The sequence below is a fragment of the Callorhinchus milii genome, unplaced genomic scaffold (genome assembly GCF_018977255.1).
Source record: "Callorhinchus milii isolate IMCB2004 unplaced genomic scaffold, IMCB_Cmil_1.0 Scaffold3, whole genome shotgun sequence".
NCBI classification, from domain to species: Eukaryota; Metazoa; Chordata; class Chondrichthyes; order Chimaeriformes; family Callorhinchidae; genus Callorhinchus; species Callorhinchus milii.
In genome coordinates, this window is record NW_024704744.1 from 23,437,891 (window position 1) to 23,456,957 (window position 19,067).

The following is a 19,067-nucleotide window of genomic DNA, read 5'->3' on the forward strand; positions in this document are numbered from 1 at the left end:
GTCTCATCCCATGCCTTTCTCCATCCACTTACAGTAAAAGGTTCTAGACATGACTGAACTTTTTGTTAAGAAGATCCCAACTCACCCAACAGTGCAACTTTGACCACAAGTATTTTATCCCCAGTAGGTTCAGCTGTTTACACAAGCGATTCAGAGATGCTGATCTCCTCTCTCGCTTAGTTCCCCCTTCAACAGTGTTCTCAGGTGACTATTATAAACTACTCATACTTCACTTTCAAAACTCATGTTATTACTTGAAGCCCTCAATTAGTTTACAGAGTATCTCTGCCAGCTAATCATTCTTCACTTTGCACAAACCCAGTCATGCATAGTTTTTGCACTGGATGGCTGTCATTTGTTGGACACTGGAGACTTAAAGGATGTAATTGCTGGAGAGAAACAGATAAACTGAAAGAGGCAGCAATCAGTACTTACTGTGTTTCCAGCTTCTGCAGCCAGTCTAGCAGCATATCTCGCTATCAGCCTGTGTTCTTCATCCAATCTGCTCGGACTATCGAGGACACTGAACACAAATAAAGAGAAATTATTATACAATCCACCAGAAATTAGCTGTAATTGTTATGCAAATATTCTACAACATCAATTACTACAGTATATAAATAACATAACAACCCGACGCTCATCAAACAACGCAAAATATTTTGTCTCTTATTTTAAAGTTAATGATAATATATTTACAAAAAAACTTTTAAGAATTATGAACAAGAATTCCTAAAGCTGTGAAAGACTGAACCAGAAACACATTGCATGATCTTGTATTGATTCAGAATATACTCAAATAGATAATGGGAGGATTTTTTGCTTCTGTGACTTTAAAGGACAGTGATAAATGCATTTGAATGTACTCCCATGTAGCAAAAAGAGATTCCCATGATGAATGACCAAAGTAAAAACCTGCAGCTTCTGCTCCAACTCATAACCTGCATCAGTTTGTGAAATGTCAAGAAGAACGTTTGGTTTTCAGGAGCAAATCTTCTAAGTTTGTCCTGTTTTTTGCCTGGGAATGGGAATGGAAGATTAAGGCTGAACAAGCTGGCAGAGGTTCTGAGTTCACTCCAAAAGTCTATTCTGCCAAACTTGAATTAAGCAAGATGTTTTCTTTTCGTCGAATGAAAATGACTCAAAGTTCCCGAAAAGCAAAAGTGGGGCCGGGCTCAGAGCACCTCACAGGCACCCTCTGCGCTCTTCTAGGACTTTAGTAAAGTTCTTGAGATATTCTGAAGCGCAAATAATATTGAATTTGCTAGGTGGAAGGGTGGCAGAAGATGGGAATAGGAGATTTTCCAACAAAACATAAAAAATAAAATCTTACCAAATATGATCTGAAGCAATAAAGGTTCCAAATGGTCTGTCTGATTTATTCAACCCTCTTATAATTGGATAATTAAAATAATTGTCACTGGAATGATTACAACTCATGTGTTCAGCAGACCTTCAAGACTGACCTATATTCTGAGAATCACAATTTTGTTGAAACAAGTGGAATTTCTCATGCCCTTTCAATAAGAAAAATAAGCCTCTTCCAGTTCTATTCATTTCAGCAGGCTTGCAATCAATGATTCCCCATCAAAATTCTTACAGCCTGACCTTGATATTGAAAAATATCTAGATTAATGGCTATAACTAATGGTACTTTTGAGCATTCAGCCATGAATATACTTATTCTGGAAGAGAATACTCTGGCCAAGATTTCTAAGAAAAAGATTTAACAGGGTCACCATTCAGGCACAACTCTGATCAAGGGATTTCAAATGATAATCTGAACTATTAGACAGTCCAAGTATATTATAACAGTCTTCCAAATGTTGCAATTTCATCACTGCTTTGATGAAATCACTGCTACTTTTATTATAGGAAACTTAATAGAAAACTGAATGAAGTCATTCAATCTCGCTTTGGGTACCAACGACATCATTGTGGATATTAATTGTTAGTATGGCCTAGGTAACTACTGTGTGATGGCATTCACACAGTGAAGGATTAATGACCGGGGTAGAATCAGTACAAGTTTATTAAACAAGTATTTGCAACTTATTACTGGGAATTTGACTAGTCAGTAAATCTAAGTTTATTCTTAGGTATTTTACAATTTAGTTCTTGTGTTCTTTGAATTTAGCATGAGTTTCTAATGACACATTTACTTTATACCATGTAAGAAGGAGAAAGTGGTGCAAAAGATGAGGTGCTGAATTTGGGCATAGTTCTTTCTACTTAATGGGCATTAAATGCCTCAGTTTCATTTGAACCTGGTCAATATACCAGTTTCATTCTCTTTCCACATCAGGCCTACAGAGATTTCCATGCAGACCACATATGTCATGTGAGATATGTTGTATGTTCAATTTCTCAAAACATCTATGCAATTCTGCCATCTAAACTGGTATGAATAATGTGTCTCAGGTCACTGTGACAAAAACAAATCATCCTTTTGCCAGTTGTCTCCAATTATATGCCAACTTAAAATATGACTCAGGAACCACAATCCTGTTCAGTGACATTTTGGGGGACTGCCGCCAGCCTATTTGATTTGATAAATATATGTGGATCGCAGATTTCACCCTATTAATGTTATAATCACACTTGATAATGAAAGCCTCAGGTAGGAAATGGTAAAGGTTACTAACTTATTTCACTAAAGGAATTCCAATGAATGAGATGGCTCATTCAACTAAATGAAAGCTTTTTGCTGTGTGTGTTGATTCAAATGCATTATGTATTTATGAATGAGATCAAAAATTCTCTTTGAAGAGAACATATTTTTTAAAAAGTAAAATAAATTCTGAACTTAAGGGGTTAAATTTATGCTGCATATTTTCAGTGTATGTTCATCGCAAGGGGAACGATCAAAACTCATCAGTTTTGATTTCCACTGGCCCTCAATATTTTATGCTTGTCAGAAGAACTTATTATCCAGGATCCTTAATGGTAACACCCACATGGTGACAGCAAAATGAATATTGTTAGAAATGTATATATTACTGTCTAGAACCCTTGTGATTTCAGGACCAATGGACTTTCAAGCTAAAAATTCAGTGTTAAATTTTCATTCCCAAATATTTCTCTGGTCCATGACCCTAAATTTCCTTCCACTGGGCATCAATCAATACTGTCTAGTGTCCAAAATGTTGCATCATCATCATTCTTCCCTTCTTCCTAGATGAAGTGCCCGAACTAGAAACCTAGCTTTGTTACACAACAAGTACACAGTCGTTGCACAAACTGTCTGAATAAGACTGCAGGGCTTTTATTCTTGAGCTACTGCACCTTGACTGCCTAGTGCCACTGCCATCAAGTCTTTCAAATTATGCACTGTTTGTTTGTTAGGGCTATTCTATGATTTGTATCAAAAGTGAAAATGCAATATGAGAGAACATGTATTGTGAAGGAAATTAGATAGGCTTCTTTGCTTACTTTAGAGTAGTCCTTACACATTGTTTTTATTACATTTTAAATTCCAGGCATAGCATTACCAGCAAATCTCTAAATGGTCACAATCATCTTAAAAATAGTCACAATCTCAGGGTGAAGATTATAAGATCCTTAGTTGCATCAAGAGGAAACGGTTAACTGTGTGGTTCATATCACTTTATAGCATTTGTTTAGCAACTGTTGTTAAATATAAATCTAAGGAAAGGTGTGAAATTAAAAATTCTGCATATCAATCAGTTATTGCTTATACAGCTACTTTTTTTGGCCCAATCAGCTGTCTGAAACCCATAACGATACTTAAAAGTATTGAAACCAGATAGAGTTCCATATATGCATGCCACCTATACATGGAAATTTCTCTGCAGCTCCCTAAATGGATTCACCTCGCTTACCTTGATCATCAGGATTAAACAGGGTGAAACCTTGAGCAAGTTTCCTTACTCCACACACCTGATAATAATCCCTCAAGAAAAAAATAATAAATTGATCATTTCAATCCATGATTGTTTGTGGGACACTGCTGTTCCCAATTGGCTGCCACATTTCGCCCACAAATATACAGTCAATTCACTTTACAGTCTATTCTGTGAAGAGCTTTGAGATGTCTAGAAGACGTGAAAAGCGTTATATCAAATGCAAGATTATTATATTATTATTATTACCTAACTCGTGAACGTATTAGGTGCAAGTTGGCAGGAGTCAAGACTAAGGACCCCTTAGATGTAATTAAAGTAGATCCTACCTCTGTGACCTGCTAATCCCATATCTACCTGTTTGCTCCCTCCGCTCAGCCTGCTTCACGTCCCCCACCACCATCGACGGTTGGGCCTTCAGCCTCTCCGCCCCCACCCTTTGGAACTCCATTCTACATTCCCTTCGCCTCACTCCCTCCCTTGTCTCCGTCAAGGAACGTCTCAAGACCCTCACCTGCGACCATGCCTTCAGCCACCCTCCTACCCTCCCTGCCTTCCACTCCCCCTGATCCCAACCCGCCCTGCGCCCTCGCTTGGGTCCAAATCCCTGAGTGTCTTCCCGACATGAAAGGCGCTACACAAATGTAATTTTGTATTGTATTGTAAATACAAGTTCTTGTTGCTATGTGTTGGGAAACTGTTGTTGTCTGTCAGCTAAAACTGCAAAACTTGCTACCATGAGCACTGTCTGTCAAGCTTCCTGTTGCTCAACCAACTAACACCATCCTACCCATTAGGATTTGGGCTTGCAGGGTTAACAGGAGTTAAGTGGGAAGAATCTCAGCCCCTAGTGACTGGTCTGCCCGTCCAACTCCTGCCATTGAGCAAAGCTGGCTGTTCTATCATCAGCAGTGCCTGGGAGTCTTTCAGACCCATCTGTAAACCAGCGATGAGCGTATTGGAATAGTCCAGCCAGGAAGTGACAAAGGTGTGGACAAGGGTTTCAGCTGTGTTTGTTGTGAGGTACGAACAGAGGCAGACAAGTGGAAAAAAGCGGCCTGGCCAGAAGACGTGATGATAGCCAAAGAGTATGACTTCTGTCTTGCTGACATTCAGCTGCAGGAAGTTTGCTCTCATCCAGGCCTTGAGTCTGTGAAACAAACTGACAGGACAGCAGTGGACTGGGAGTCGCAGCAGCAGGAGGAGAAGTTGATTTGGGTGTCATCTACAAACATGTGGAAGTTGACCGCATGCCTGCGGATGACATCGTCAAGAGGGAGCATGCAGATGAAGAAAAGATGGGGGCCAAGGATGGAGCACTGGGGTATCCCATAGGTAATCAGGCAGAGGCAGGAGGACAAAACATTTGCCGAGATGTATTGTTGGCGGTTTGTTCAGTAGGACTCGAGCCATGTGACTGCAGTCCCACTAAGGTGGTTGAGGAAGGAGGCGGTGGAGGAAGATGGAGTCATCGACTGTGTCGAACGCAGCAGAGTGGTGCAAGAGAACGAGGAGGTGGAGGGCGCCCTGATCACAGAGAGAGAGAACGTCATTTGTTACTTTGATGAGCGCTGTCTCTGTGCTGTTGGCAGGGCGTGGCCTAGAGAGGTTTGAGTAGGGAGTGGAGGGAGAGGTGAGAGCGAAATTAATTTGCAACAACACGTTCCAAAACTTTGGCAAGGAAGGGCAGGTTTGAGATGAGTTTGAAATTTGTGAGCGAATCGTTAGAGGGATCAAGGGTGTTTTTTTTAAAAAGGAGTGATGACATCCTGTTAATCCCAAAATATCAGGTGTTAAAATGCAATGCACACATCTGTGTTATGGAAATGCAATACATTTCAGTTATCAGTTCAGTTAAGTGTTAGAAACCTTGTTGAAATCTATGTATTCAGCAAAAAGCATCGAGTTGGTAGGGAATAAAAGTGGAATTACAATTCCTGCTCAACTGTATTGCGAATCTTGGAATCTTCATTAATCACTGTCAAAATCGCTGACTTTTTTTTGCCTCTGTAAATGTTAGAATCCCTCTGCAGTTTAGATGATTTATTAAGAAGATTCCTGCTCTTTGAATTGTATTACAGTGTTTCAAGCAGATGGTGACCTTTTTAAAATCAAACAACATTTTACCCTTACTTTCAGCCTGTACAATCAATTTTCTTTCCCAGTGCACAAAAAGTGAAACATAACACAATCAATAATGAATACTGTGGACAGCAAGATACCCAGAACAAATCCCTGTGAAACTCCACTGGTTGCTGCCCCAAAATCAGCACAATTTTCTAATTACTCAACAATCTCAATTTCTCCTTAGTTCCATACCACTTCAGTTTTTTTGTCTCACATGTGGAACTTTTTCTTATTTTCTTCCCTACTGAATCCTTTTCTGACGTAATTTTTCTTTCCACTCTTGTCACCTTTCCCCCAAAAGAGAAAGACACACTGAAAATATTTCGAACAAAAATGATAGAGATTGTTGCACGAATGTTGGATCACAGGTAACAATTGCTCCCCATCACATCACCCAACTAGCCATTTATTTGTGTGAGCTTTGATAGTGAGCAAGACTTGATCTCCTACTCTAGGCAGGACTCCGGTACAATATGTGGGAGTGCTGCATTGTGCAAAAGCTTTCTTTCTCGTGAAAGGTTAGACTGAAATCCATTGTGTTTGTTCAAGTGGATGTTAAAGATCCTATGACAGTGTTCAAAAAGAGGCGTTTTTCCTGATATCCTGAACAATGATCATAGTTGGTCATTCACCGCGCAGCTATCTGTGGGACCTAGATGGCACAAATGGCAGTCATAATCGTCACTGAACAATTATGAAGTACTTTGAGATGTTTTGATGTGATAAGTGGCTATAAGCAATATAGGTTCTCAATGTCTCAAAGTAATAGAACAAATAAAATAAATATGACTAAAACAGAACTTAAACTCTGTTACATATCATGAGCGATAGTACATTAAAAGATAAGAAACGGTGAAGATGAGAAATGGGTATTCAGCCAGCGATGCTCAAAATGCAGGTCATTCGTCTGTCTATTTTTGCTGTTCTACCAGGAGTGTGAAAAACATGGAAAGTACAAGGCACAAGTGGGCTCTGGACATCTTATTTCCAAATGTGATATTTCAGTTATTTCACCGGTATTAACTCATCTGGATTTCAAAACATTTTTTTTTGCTTCTAAATTGTTCCCCAAATGTAACAGTTTGTTGAACTCAAACACTGACCGTGTGCCATTCTGCAGCCGGTTCACATATACTGCTATCAGATCGTGCTCATCAGCCAACCGACTGGCCGAGTCCAGCCCGCAGTGTAACCTAGTGACAATGGAGGTAAACGAAAGAAAAAAAATAGAACCAAAGAATTTTGAAAAATGTATACATGATTTTACACACTCAAATGATTAAACAAAAAATGAAGCACACAGTAATGAAAAGAAATCAAAGACATTGATATGAAATTCTAGTCAGCACACGATACACATTGTGAGGTCTTGGCAACAACAAGTTTATTCTTCACTTTAAAACAGCTGGATTTTTGGCTAGAGATGAGAGATTGGACAGATCTTACTCAGATTCGGAAAGCTCAAGGTTTAGAGGCCTGAATTGAACATGGCCTTGTGCAATATCCACAAGTGTGCCAGGGTTTCCATCCGCATGCAAGCAACAAACACCAGGAAGTTGATGCATAAAGTCTCCTAAGTTCAGAACGTTGTTCTCGTGCACACTTTATTTCTCACTACCAAAACACAAAAGACGACTCTCGATCACCACTGACGCTCATCCCTTCCCACTCAAATTGGCAGCAAACTGGACACATTAACATCCCAAAGCGCAGCTGCCAAGTATTAAAGATTCATCTGATCGGACAAGCAGGTTTAAAACATTTAGAATCGCCAACCTTTGTTGCAGCATGTTGACCATGAACTCAAAAGCACCTTTGTCCCTACTTTACAACCATTACATCTACTATAAGAATTTGAGTTAAATTCAGATTTTCCAAATAAATCCAAAAAAGTTACAATTCAGACTTAGCAGGATAAGCACTTCTGATCAGACTCATTCATATTGCAGGACAGGTAACTACTATGAAATGACATGAACATTAATAGGTAACCCACTGAATGAACATTATGTTAGAAACTATAAAGTTCTCATGAAGAGCTTCCATGGATTTCGTATAAATTAATGTTTAAAAAAATCAAATTGAGTTTACTGTCAAGCCTGAAACAGTCTGTTTTATTTTATTTAGTAACAATTTATTTCAAATCCTTACACTGGATAAATTCATTTTGATGACATTTGTAATAGGCTTCAATAGTAAAAACAGGACGTTGCAAAAAAAACACAATACTTTAAAATTAAAGAAAGAATATGAAACAAGGCATGAAACCAAAAACAAAACAAGAAAGTAAACCATAACAAAATTACGATAGGTCCTAATGAGCACATCATGTTCCAACATGAAATGGCTAGACAGTAACCATTTAGTGGGATTATTTGATACCATCAGGGAAGAAATTTCACAAAACCAGAGCAGGAAAGAGACAAACTGATTTAAAAGCATCTTTGAGAAAAAGACAATAAAGACTAAAGGTGGAACTACTTTCATGAGTATTAAAAGACAACCTAACATAAGTGTGCTGTAAGTAAGTTCTGGTTATTTATTCGATTGGTATTTGCACTATTGAAATCATTTGTTTCCAGCAAAGTATCAAACTCAGCTAAATAGAATTTTAATAACATCTGTGATAATGCCAGGCCACTTGATAGTTCAGAAGAAGGACTTCTGCAAGTAATATTAATCTACAGTAGAACCTGTTGCATGTGTGTGGTACACAGGAAGTGACTAGTGGCCTGATGAGCAGGAAGACAGCCATTGTTAGCATGGAGGAAGCCACACTGTGCACACAGTGTGATGAAATCAGCTGCCGACCCACATAAATCCACCTCATAGAAGCTCTTTGAGACATCTTCTTGACGTGAAAGGATTATTATCATCATTACTGTTAATCATTTATTTCATTCAAAAGATGCCTACAATTTTCAAGAAAAGTAAGACAAAACACGACACCAATGGGATAATTAAAACTGGATAATGAAAAGGGTAGCAGAAATATATATCTCAAGAGTTTGTATAATAAGAATTGCATTTGATATGTAATCTAATAATTTCAAAATGTCTCAAAGTGCTTCACAATATTTACTATAAAACAAAGTGACTGTGGATTTGACAGGGAATGTGCCAGCCAATTTGCACACAGCAGTATTGCACAAACAGCTAGGAGGTTCATGACCAATTTATCTAGAGAATTGTTGGCTAAGAGCCTTCTCTTCTCAAAGAGTGTCAGGGTTCTTTGATGTCCATGTGAACAGACAGTCAGGACCTCAGTTCAACAAATCATCGAAGAACAATCCGATACTCCCCTGGAGCATCAGCCTAGAACATGACATCCAAGTCTCCGAAACAGGACTCAAACCCATAACCTTGTGATCCAGAAGCAAGAGCACTACCAACTGAACCAGGCTGAACCACCTCCATGAATGTGTTATACAAATAAGGAAGACATCAGTGGCTTCAATTAAAACCAACAATGACAACTTCTGTTCAGCTAAACACTCCTTTTATTCTTCTGTTTTACCTTCTATTGCTCATTTAACTCATACTTGTTGTGACCATTGTGTCAGCAAAATGGATCAATGGTGACAACTGATTCAGTGCAACAAAAGTCAAATTACCATGCATCTGTTCAAACAAGGCACTTGTGACTATCAACAGCTTGGAATCTGCCTGATATACATGTGAAAACAATCACTCTTCATGCAGTCAGCCTTAGCAACACATTGATATCGCCTTCATAATATTGACACGTTGCAGGTTATCATAGTAATCAATTCAAATTATTTCTTTATAACATGCCGTGATATGAAAACTGCAATCTTTCAATGCGAACATAGGGAATTCAGTGTGAATGTCATCACTGGAGTACAGGCACACAGCCACTCTATGGACACTCAAAGCTGTCATGAAAAACAGCCCACAATCTGAATGAAACCATTATACTTTATTATGGGTATTTAACAAATAGATATCCTGGGGTGATCTCAAAGCTATCATCTAATCCTGAGGTTCTGGAAATCATTTGAACCTTTCTCTCAGTTTACGGCACCATCTCTCAAATCTCTCATTAGATCGCTGCCTTATAATTACTCTCAGACATCCATTATTCTCTGAGAGCTGAAAGACATCTAATCTCCCTTTAAAGTAATACTCGTGGAGTCCTGTAGCTCAGTGGTTAGAGCACTCGCTTTGCAAGCAAGAGGCCTGAGTTCAATTCCAGGCAGAGGGCGAAACCTTGGGCAAGTTTCCTTACTCCACACGCCTAATAATAATCCCTCCAAAAAACAAAAACAATAATTAAATTGGTCATTTTCAATCTATGACTGTTTGTGGGACATTGCTGTGCGCAATTGGCTGCCGTGTTCGCCCACAAATATACAGTCAACTCACTTTACAGTATATTCTGTGAAGCGCTTTGGGACGTCCTCCCGACGTGAAAAGCGCTATATCAAATGCAAAGATTATTATTATTATTATTATTAATACAAGTTGGAGAACTGTTGGCCTTAATTTGCAATATTTGTTCAAAGAGTGCAACCTCATGTTTAAATGATATAATATTTAGGACAAAGGAAATATTTAAAATGTGTGATTATTTTATTCCCTCCAATCGAGTGCCTTCTGAGTGGAGTTTGATGGCATTTGCTAGATCATATGCTGTACTTCATAACTCTCCAAGTCTTGGAAACGGCACCAACAATGAAGAAATCAGCCATTAGGAATTAAAACATTGTTTTTAAAAAATAATTTCCAAAGAGCTGGCTGATGCTAGCTGATACAATCCCTAGCTCGGGTTCACATCCCTGACTGTCCAGCACCTTGGGACATCCTCCCGATGTGAAAGACACTATACAACTGTAATTTGTTGTTGTTGATACAACAACTTGGTGCACCTTGCCTTTCTTCCCATCACACCACCACCAACAATAAGCATTTAAATAGTGGCAAAACACAAAATACTGCAGATGCTGGAATCTGAAACAAAAACAGAGAGAGCTGGAAATCTCAGCAGGTCAGGCAGCATTTATGGAGAAAGGAAAGTGAGTCAACGTTTTGGGTCCACGACCCTTCAGTACGCAAGGTCAATCCTGATCTTCCGGTCTCCTGCCATTTCAACTCACAGTCCCATTCACAGTCTGACCTCTCCACCCATGGTCTCCTATGCTGTTCCAGTGATCCACAGCGAAAGCTTGAGGAACATCTTATCTATCGGTTAGGGACCCTACAGCCCTCTGGCCTCAATATCAATTTCAGCCACTTCAGACTGCAACAGCTCACCTTTCCCTCCCCACCCCCCCACCTTTTGTTACCAGAAGAGCTATCTTCTGTTATCACTACAATCATCACCCCAGACACTCTGGTGTGTTGCCTGTTCTGCACCATTAACACCTCTTCTCCCCAGTTTTGTTTCAACACACCCCGCCTTTTTTAAAAATACCCTTTTGTTTTACCTCTTTAACCCATCAACTGATACATTCTCTCCTTTGTCTTCTCTCTCTTTTTTTGTCTTCTTTGTCATCTTTGTCCTGCCTCCCCCTCTCAACTTGTCCTTAAAAATCTCTCCCTCCCAACATACCCCAGTTCTGATGAAGGATCGTGGACCCGAAACATTGACTCACTTTCCTTTCTCCATAGATGCTGCTTGACCTAATGAGTTTTCCCAGCTCTTTCTGTTTTTGTTTTAAATAGTGGCCTTTGGGTAGGATAATGTCTCGGAAAGCTTTACAAAAACAAGGTCAGATACCAAGTGAGGGAGAGGGGAGAAGGTGAGATGTTCAAAGGTTGAAGAGATAGGAAGGATTCATAAAACAGTAGGAATAAACAAATGGTAGAGGGACGGAGGTTCAGAGGTCCAGATGTCAGGGGTATAACAAATGAAGGCTTGGCTAATGATGGTGGCACAGAGAGGGCAGAAGACAGACAGCAGGCCCGAGACAAACAAGCAGAGGAATTCGGCAGGAGAAGATCACTATGATGGAGGGTGCTAGGTCATGAATGGATATACAGTTGAGGGTGGGGATCTTGAATTTGACCCTTTGGGAGATGGGAGATAGTGGTGACGTTTGGTATGAGTGAGGATGCAGATGGTGGAGTATTGGATCAGTTGGAGCTTATGGATGGTGCAACCAGGGGGCTTGGGAAGGAATGCATATAAAGAGGCTAGGCAGGAGACACCAAAGGAGTAAAAAGAATTCTTGCTGAAAATGATTTGAGATCAGGGCAGAAGTGGCCAATGTAAAGAAAATCAGTCTTAGTCAGGCATCAAACATAAGGAAAGGAAAGTTTAGGATTGAACCAAGGTTCCAGTATAGTCAGAAGCATCAACAAGTCAAATTTATATGAGCTTATAATGTCTATTAAAATTACTAAATAACTTTATTGGAAAAGTCAATGAAACTTTGGTTATTCCTTCTAGTTATATAATAATAAATGTTTGCATTTGGTATGGCGCCTTATCATATCTTCAAGGTGTCTCAAAGCATTCGCAGAATATACTGGAAAGCTTTTTTTGAAGCAATTATTACCCTCAGAAAAACGATCGACTAACAACCGGGTTCCTGCTCACTGCTAGGTAAAAGTTCCTTGCTAATGGAGTTTTTTGAAAGTCTTGTTCATCTTTCTTTCCACTACTCTGGCACTGATGGTTCAGTTCCATCCTTGGTTCACATTCTCCTCTAATTAACCTTGATAGTGGCAAAGGGACTCCCTCCACAGCTCTCCTCTGTTGCAGCATCAAGTATGAATGATTGCATAACTAAAACCAGATCCTCCACATCCTAATCTCTCCTACTGTCCTCAAGAGATGTAACTACAATTTTGCGCATCATTTGCAATCTTTTCAATCTCCCCCACTGCTAGTTTACCTAACTTTCTCCTTGCAGATTTTCCTGTATTTATCTGTGTTCAAAAAACACAATCCTTCTTCATCCTTCTATCTGCATTCTCTAAATGGAAGGTTGACAATGAACACATCACGATGAACACTCGCCAAATTCACAGTTGGGGTTATTTGTGGGACGGCCACTCCACTGATTTATTTTCCTGGGTATTTTCTGCATTTCTTGCATCTCTATTTTTGAAGACTGTTGAATAATTCATCATCTCAAACATCACTGCACTTTTAGAGAAGCTATCAGGAACATCCACTGAAGGTATATTCATGGCTAATTTGTTTCTTCTGAAATCTTTGTAATGCTCTAGTTAATGGTTCATCCTCTGACATTCCCCCAGGGATCAGCCTCCTTCCCACTATGTTTCATCTTCACATCAATGACCGTCTCCATTACCATCCAACCATATCCACACTTCTGCTGATGATTCTACTCTACATTTATCAATTTTTTTCAGATTGCCTGTCCTCAGTGGACATGACCTTCACTTGCTCAGAAACATTGATCTCCTCCATAGCCTTTCATATGTCTTTATAATCTCGTTTCTTTCCATTTTTTAAAGACACTTTCTTGATATCTCTAACCAACAGCTACTATTTCTTACCTTCAACTGTTTTACACTCAATCCTCTTATTCACATCCCTGGCCTGACTATCTCTTCTGATTCTCAATTGAAGTTCTCACATCTCATTCATTGCTAAAGCAGTCTCCAAGAAGTTTGTATTTTCCCTCTTTCTTGCCAAATATTTTTTCTCATTTTCTTCTTTAAGCCCAAATTTGTCCAATTCTGGAATACTGCTACTGTGTCCGAGGAGGCTCTTTGAGCAGCTCTTTTGCACTCCTGGACAAACTACAAGAAAAGATTGGTGAAACAAAAGGCAAAACATTTCAAATACTGGAAATGTGAAATGGAAACAGAAGTCCCTGGGAACACTCAGCAGGTGAGGCAGCATCTATGCAGAAAGGAAGCGAGTTAATGGTTTGGGTCGATGACCTTTCATCAGAACTGTTCTGACAAAAGGTCATCGACCTGAACAGTTAACTCACTTTCCTCTCCATAGATTCTGCCTGACCTCTTGAGTATTCTCAGAAAAGATTGGTTGATTGATGATTCTCCATTCTCTCATTTCTATCTCAACTAATTATTTCATTTGTTATGTTTCTGATGCAATGGCCATTCATCCTCCAAAATTCTCTCTTGTTCCATCCAAGCTCCTAAAAGCAGTAAATCTGAATATGTGGTTTTCTTACATACAGCTGGCATTTCTTCCCCTTAAATCATAATCTTATGTTATAATCCATAATGTATTGTTTCAGACTTGAGCTTATTCTCTTCCAAAAATTGATACCTACATTTCATACTTTCACTCTTCCCTTCTCTTCAATCTACAATATTTTAAAACTTGGTGGCAGCCTGGCTCAGTTGCAAACAAACTCACCTCTGGGTCAGAAGCCTTTAGGTCAAAATCTATATTAAGACTTGAAACCATAGTTTAAGTTGACACTCCAGTTCAATGCTGGTGGAGCAATGGATTTTTGGAAATGCTGTTCTTGGATAAAACAATAAATTGAGGTCTCGGCTGCCACTTCAGGGGGGTGTTAAAGATCCCATAACATTATTCAATGCAAAAGTTTTTTTTCTGGTTTCCTGATTATCACCCTTAGTTATTATTATGGTACATGCAAATTGATTGTCACGTTCTCAAATACAACAATGACTTTACAGCAATTCCCTATTAAGTGCTTTGAGACATTATAGGCACTATATCAAATGCAACAATTATTATTTTAAAACCTAAGTTTAGTTTCATTAACTTATCTTGTTTTCTCTACTGTTCATTTCAACTTTGATAGTGTACTGAACTATGGTCTTTGCAGCTTTACCTTGGCTCATAATAAAATAAGAGGCACCAAATTAGTTATGTTTCTCTGAAAGAACAGCGCGATGGCTTCTGATGGAATAAGTCATCATTTTGGGGACATGTAAAAGAAGCTTTACTCTGCATTTGGCCCTTTGACACTGTGGACCACTCTATCCTCCTCCTCCACCTCTCCTCTCACCTCAATCTTCATGGTTCTTTCCTTGACTGTTTCAGATCCTATCTTTCACACCATGTCCACTTTGCTCCACAAACGGCTTCACCTCCAGCCACCTCATCATCTCGTGTGGTGTTCCTAAGGGCTCTGTCCTTGGTTCCCTCCTCTTTAACATCTACATGCTCTGTCTTGGTAACATCATCCGCAAACATGGGGTCAACTTCCACAAGTATGTGGATGACACACAACTCTTTTTCTCTACCTTCACCCTCGACTCCAGGACCACTGATCTCTTAACAGAATGTTTGTCAGACATTAAGTCCTAAATGAGAGCCAACTTTCTCGAGTTGAATGTCATCAAGACCGACACCCTCTTGATTGGATCCTGTCAGCGCCTACACACCTCAGGCACTGACAGCATCACCATCCAGGGATACACACTTTACCTCACTGAGCCAGTCTGGAACCTTGGTGTTCTGTTTGACCCTCAATTGTCCTTTCTACCCCAAATCCCCAGATGAAAAGAATTTGTTTTTCATGACTTGAATTAAAGACTTGTCAGTTTATGTATTAATTCACATTTAATAATTTGTAAACTCGTATCCAACTATATCTTGCAGTCTTCCTTCTGAAAGATCCAATATAAGTTTGAAGACTTATGTCAGAAGATTTAGAATTCTAATATAGTAATAAAGCCATGTTTTGTGATTTACGGGGTTTTCTTCCGACATTTAGGGCAATGATGAACAGAATAGCAGCACAGAACAGCAGCAGGAAAAACAAGCAGGCAGAATGTTAATGAAGGAGTAAGGCTTTAACACTGCACTCTGTCAATCTTACACATTAACACAGCCCAAGCACTGAAAGAGGAGATCTGCAGCAGACAGCAGTTCATACTATCGACGAGGATTGCCAGTGACATGGTGCCACAGTAATTGTTTCTGCAGCTGGCATAAAATCAGATTTAGAATATAAACCAAATAAAAAATTATGCTCATTTACACACTGTGACAGCTAGTGTTCAACCTTCTGGAAGTTACTTGCAAATCCTGCCAACTCGTATATATCACATGATTTCAATCCTTCCAGCTGTCGCAGAGTGCTGTATAAAAAGCATGTTTATTGGTATGTGGTGCGAGCAGGAGAGTGCGATTTGACTGGATGACTCATGTGGAGAAAATGAACAGCAAAAATGTGATGGGACTAATGGTTGTCCTGCATTCTTCTGTGACTTTAAACTAACTTGCATTGTGAAACCCTGAATAAACAATAGGGTTAGAGAGATGAAATATGATTTAATAAACAGATAGAATGGAAAAATAATAATTTTCTTTTACTCTCTGGCCTCCATCTTTTAGCCTTCCATGCCAACAATTTAACGTCATAACCATGTGTTTTCATTTTGTTAACCAATTTCTAACAGGGCACCTCAATAAATGTTTTCTGAAAATCCCTATATACATCAATTGGATTCTCTTGATTTTTGAGTTTCTCACAAAATCCAATTACATAAATCAACAATTACCCTCCCCTCACAATTCTCTCAGATGACTGTAAGTGATCACAAATTCCATCTCATATTATGTCTCTAGAAGTTAACCAAAAACTGAGGTGCAACTAACTGGCCTACAATTCCTCAGCTTACCTTTTCTTCTGTTTTAAATGGAGTGCAACATCTAACCCCTCAGTCCATCAGTATAATTCCAGCTTACAAAGAGTTTTGGAAGTTTGTGGCTAGTGCATCTACCACTTTCCTAATACAGTAGTCCAGGGTGTCTATCATCCGAGCCAAGTGACTTTTATACGTTGTCTTTCACATTTTCAATACAATTTTGCCTGTAATAATTAGCTATAATAGATGCTTTGTAATATCTTTCTTTAATGCTCTTTAAGTCCACTTTCACCTTGCTCTGAAAAAACAAAGCACAGTAAGTGTATTAATTAAGTTTTATCAACAATTCTTCATTCTCAACTATGAGATTTCCCTCTTCAGGGTTGAGCAGCCACAGCCTTTCCTTTAACTATTTTCTGAGGTTATAAACGCCTTTGCAATAACTCTTTACATTGAGTACCATTTTTTTTCATCCCACAATCCTTTTTAGACTCTTTGGCATGCTATCGTGAACCCATTAAGCATTTATAGAATGTAAATAAGTTTATAGATGTACATTTGCGTTCAACCAAGACAAACACATGGACTTTGATTTAAGCATATAAAAGAGATCTATGGGATCTAATGTGCAATATTCACAAACTAGATTCAGGGATGTAAACCTTCTAAACCTAGATTGTGCCATCCCAAAGCCAACACAGTCTAAAAAAAGCAAAAGAGCTGGTGTTTCGTTCAGTTTCCATTCACTCCAGTTTCATTCCTTTGTTCAGGCTTTGCATTTAGCCAGTTCTTCCAAATCTCGCAATTTAAAGGGCTTTCAGTACTCGCAAACCAGAAGTCACAATCAGCTCAGCAAATCCAGATTGTGAATATCACCAATTAGATCCTTAGGTCATTGAGTACTGTCCTCCAGATTGAAATAATTTTTGAACAGCAACAGTGCCATTTGAAAAGAATAATGATCAGCTGTCAGAAGGTAACTGACATTCAACTGCAATAGCTTTTACTATTTAAAATCCTGTTTAATTTTGAAAACAAGAGGTGGCATTTATATTATATTAATGATATTATTTAATATTTCTGTGATGAGACCTGACAGCAACTATGCTATTTCAAGTCCTAAGGGATAAAGTGTCATAATTTTGTATTTTGACATGGGCCTCAAAACTTTATGGACAAGAGCCTTTGAGGTTAAGCAAAAAGGCCACTGTTATTACGAGGACACATTCTGTTGAATATCTACAGCTTCTGAAATGCAGAATGAATCTACCTCTTATCTTTCTGATGTCCAAATGAGTAAAGGAACTTCCTAGTGTCTGTGCTAAAAATCCCCTGCACAACCATGAACTTTGATTTCCTGGGTCATATGAAAATATTGTTCTACTTTTACTTTCTCTGTTCCATTAAGTATCATTTACTCCTATAAAAAACCCTCTAATGTGCCTTCTTTCAAGCCTGAACAGTCCGAGCTCATCTAGTTCAGGCCTCATAGCTCACGCCTCTAACAATTGGGAGTGCATTAGATACGTCCATGTTCGATCGGTAGTGTGTTTCTAGGTTTTTCGTGATTAAATATTACTTAATTTATGGTAGTCAGTGCTTTCAATGGCAACCTAGGTGGTTTAACTGGGAGAACTCCAGCAGTACCCCCAACACATACTCAGGATCCCCAGCCCTTTGCTCTTGCTAACCTGTGCTGAAAGCTCTCAGGAATGTGGTCAGCAGAATGTTTCCCCCCAGGGAGAGAATGCACATTCCATTCTAAACACAGGAATATCCATGTGTAGGTGAACTGGTTTGGATACTCTTAAGTATGGCTCTCAGTTTCTGAATGTGTCAGACACCCGACTGACCAAAGCAATCTATATGGAGGGAATGGTTCCTGTGAGCATTAAGTAAATTATTTGGAAAATGTGATCTAAAGGAGTAACATGAATCATGTCACTATGACAAACTGAGGCAAAAAGAAAAGGACAGACTCAGTTATTGAATGTAAATCAACGGTTCTGTTTTAGAGTCAAGACAACTCATATGTGAAGCCAGAATGAAACTCCAATCTACCAGAATACTTCCCATTAATTACCTTGGAATAAAATCCCTGACCCAAGCACAAATCGCAGTTTGCTTCTCCCTTTCATTTACGACTTGATATATTAAATTTAATGAATCCACTCTCAAGCATCACTTAAAGATAACATTGTAGAGATATACCATAGTCACTTGTGGGTGAAATATATTTTTCTCAAGTGTTTTTTGTTTTTATTAGACTGAATTATTGACTGAACAGGTTCCAAATCATTTTTTGTCTGTTGTTTATTGAAATTCTGATCCAAGCGCTAAACTTTTGGCAACTGAGTTATGCATTTAGCAGGATTCATCTGTATATGCAGACACATTAAGAACTGGCACAAAACAGAGCAGGTTGTATATCCAGTCATAGGGAAATCTCCAACAATCCAACTTGCTATTCTGACTCATGGCTCTTATCAGGAATTCACTTTTATGAATTAAATTTGAGTCACTTACTTTTAAGTACATAAA

At 38.9% G+C, this 19,067-nt stretch overlaps 1 protein-coding gene across 1 annotated transcript in view; it reads right to left on the bottom strand.

Moving 5' to 3' along the window:
• The window catches only part of LOC103183141 (dystrobrevin beta), a 325,008-nt gene that overhangs the window by 69,008 nt on the left and 236,933 nt on the right, over positions 1–19,067 (bottom strand). Inside the window, 2 exon segments of the mRNA XM_042333694.1 lie at positions 436–523; positions 7,094–7,183. Coding sequence (XP_042189628.1) covers positions 436–523; positions 7,094–7,183 — 178 coding nt within the window.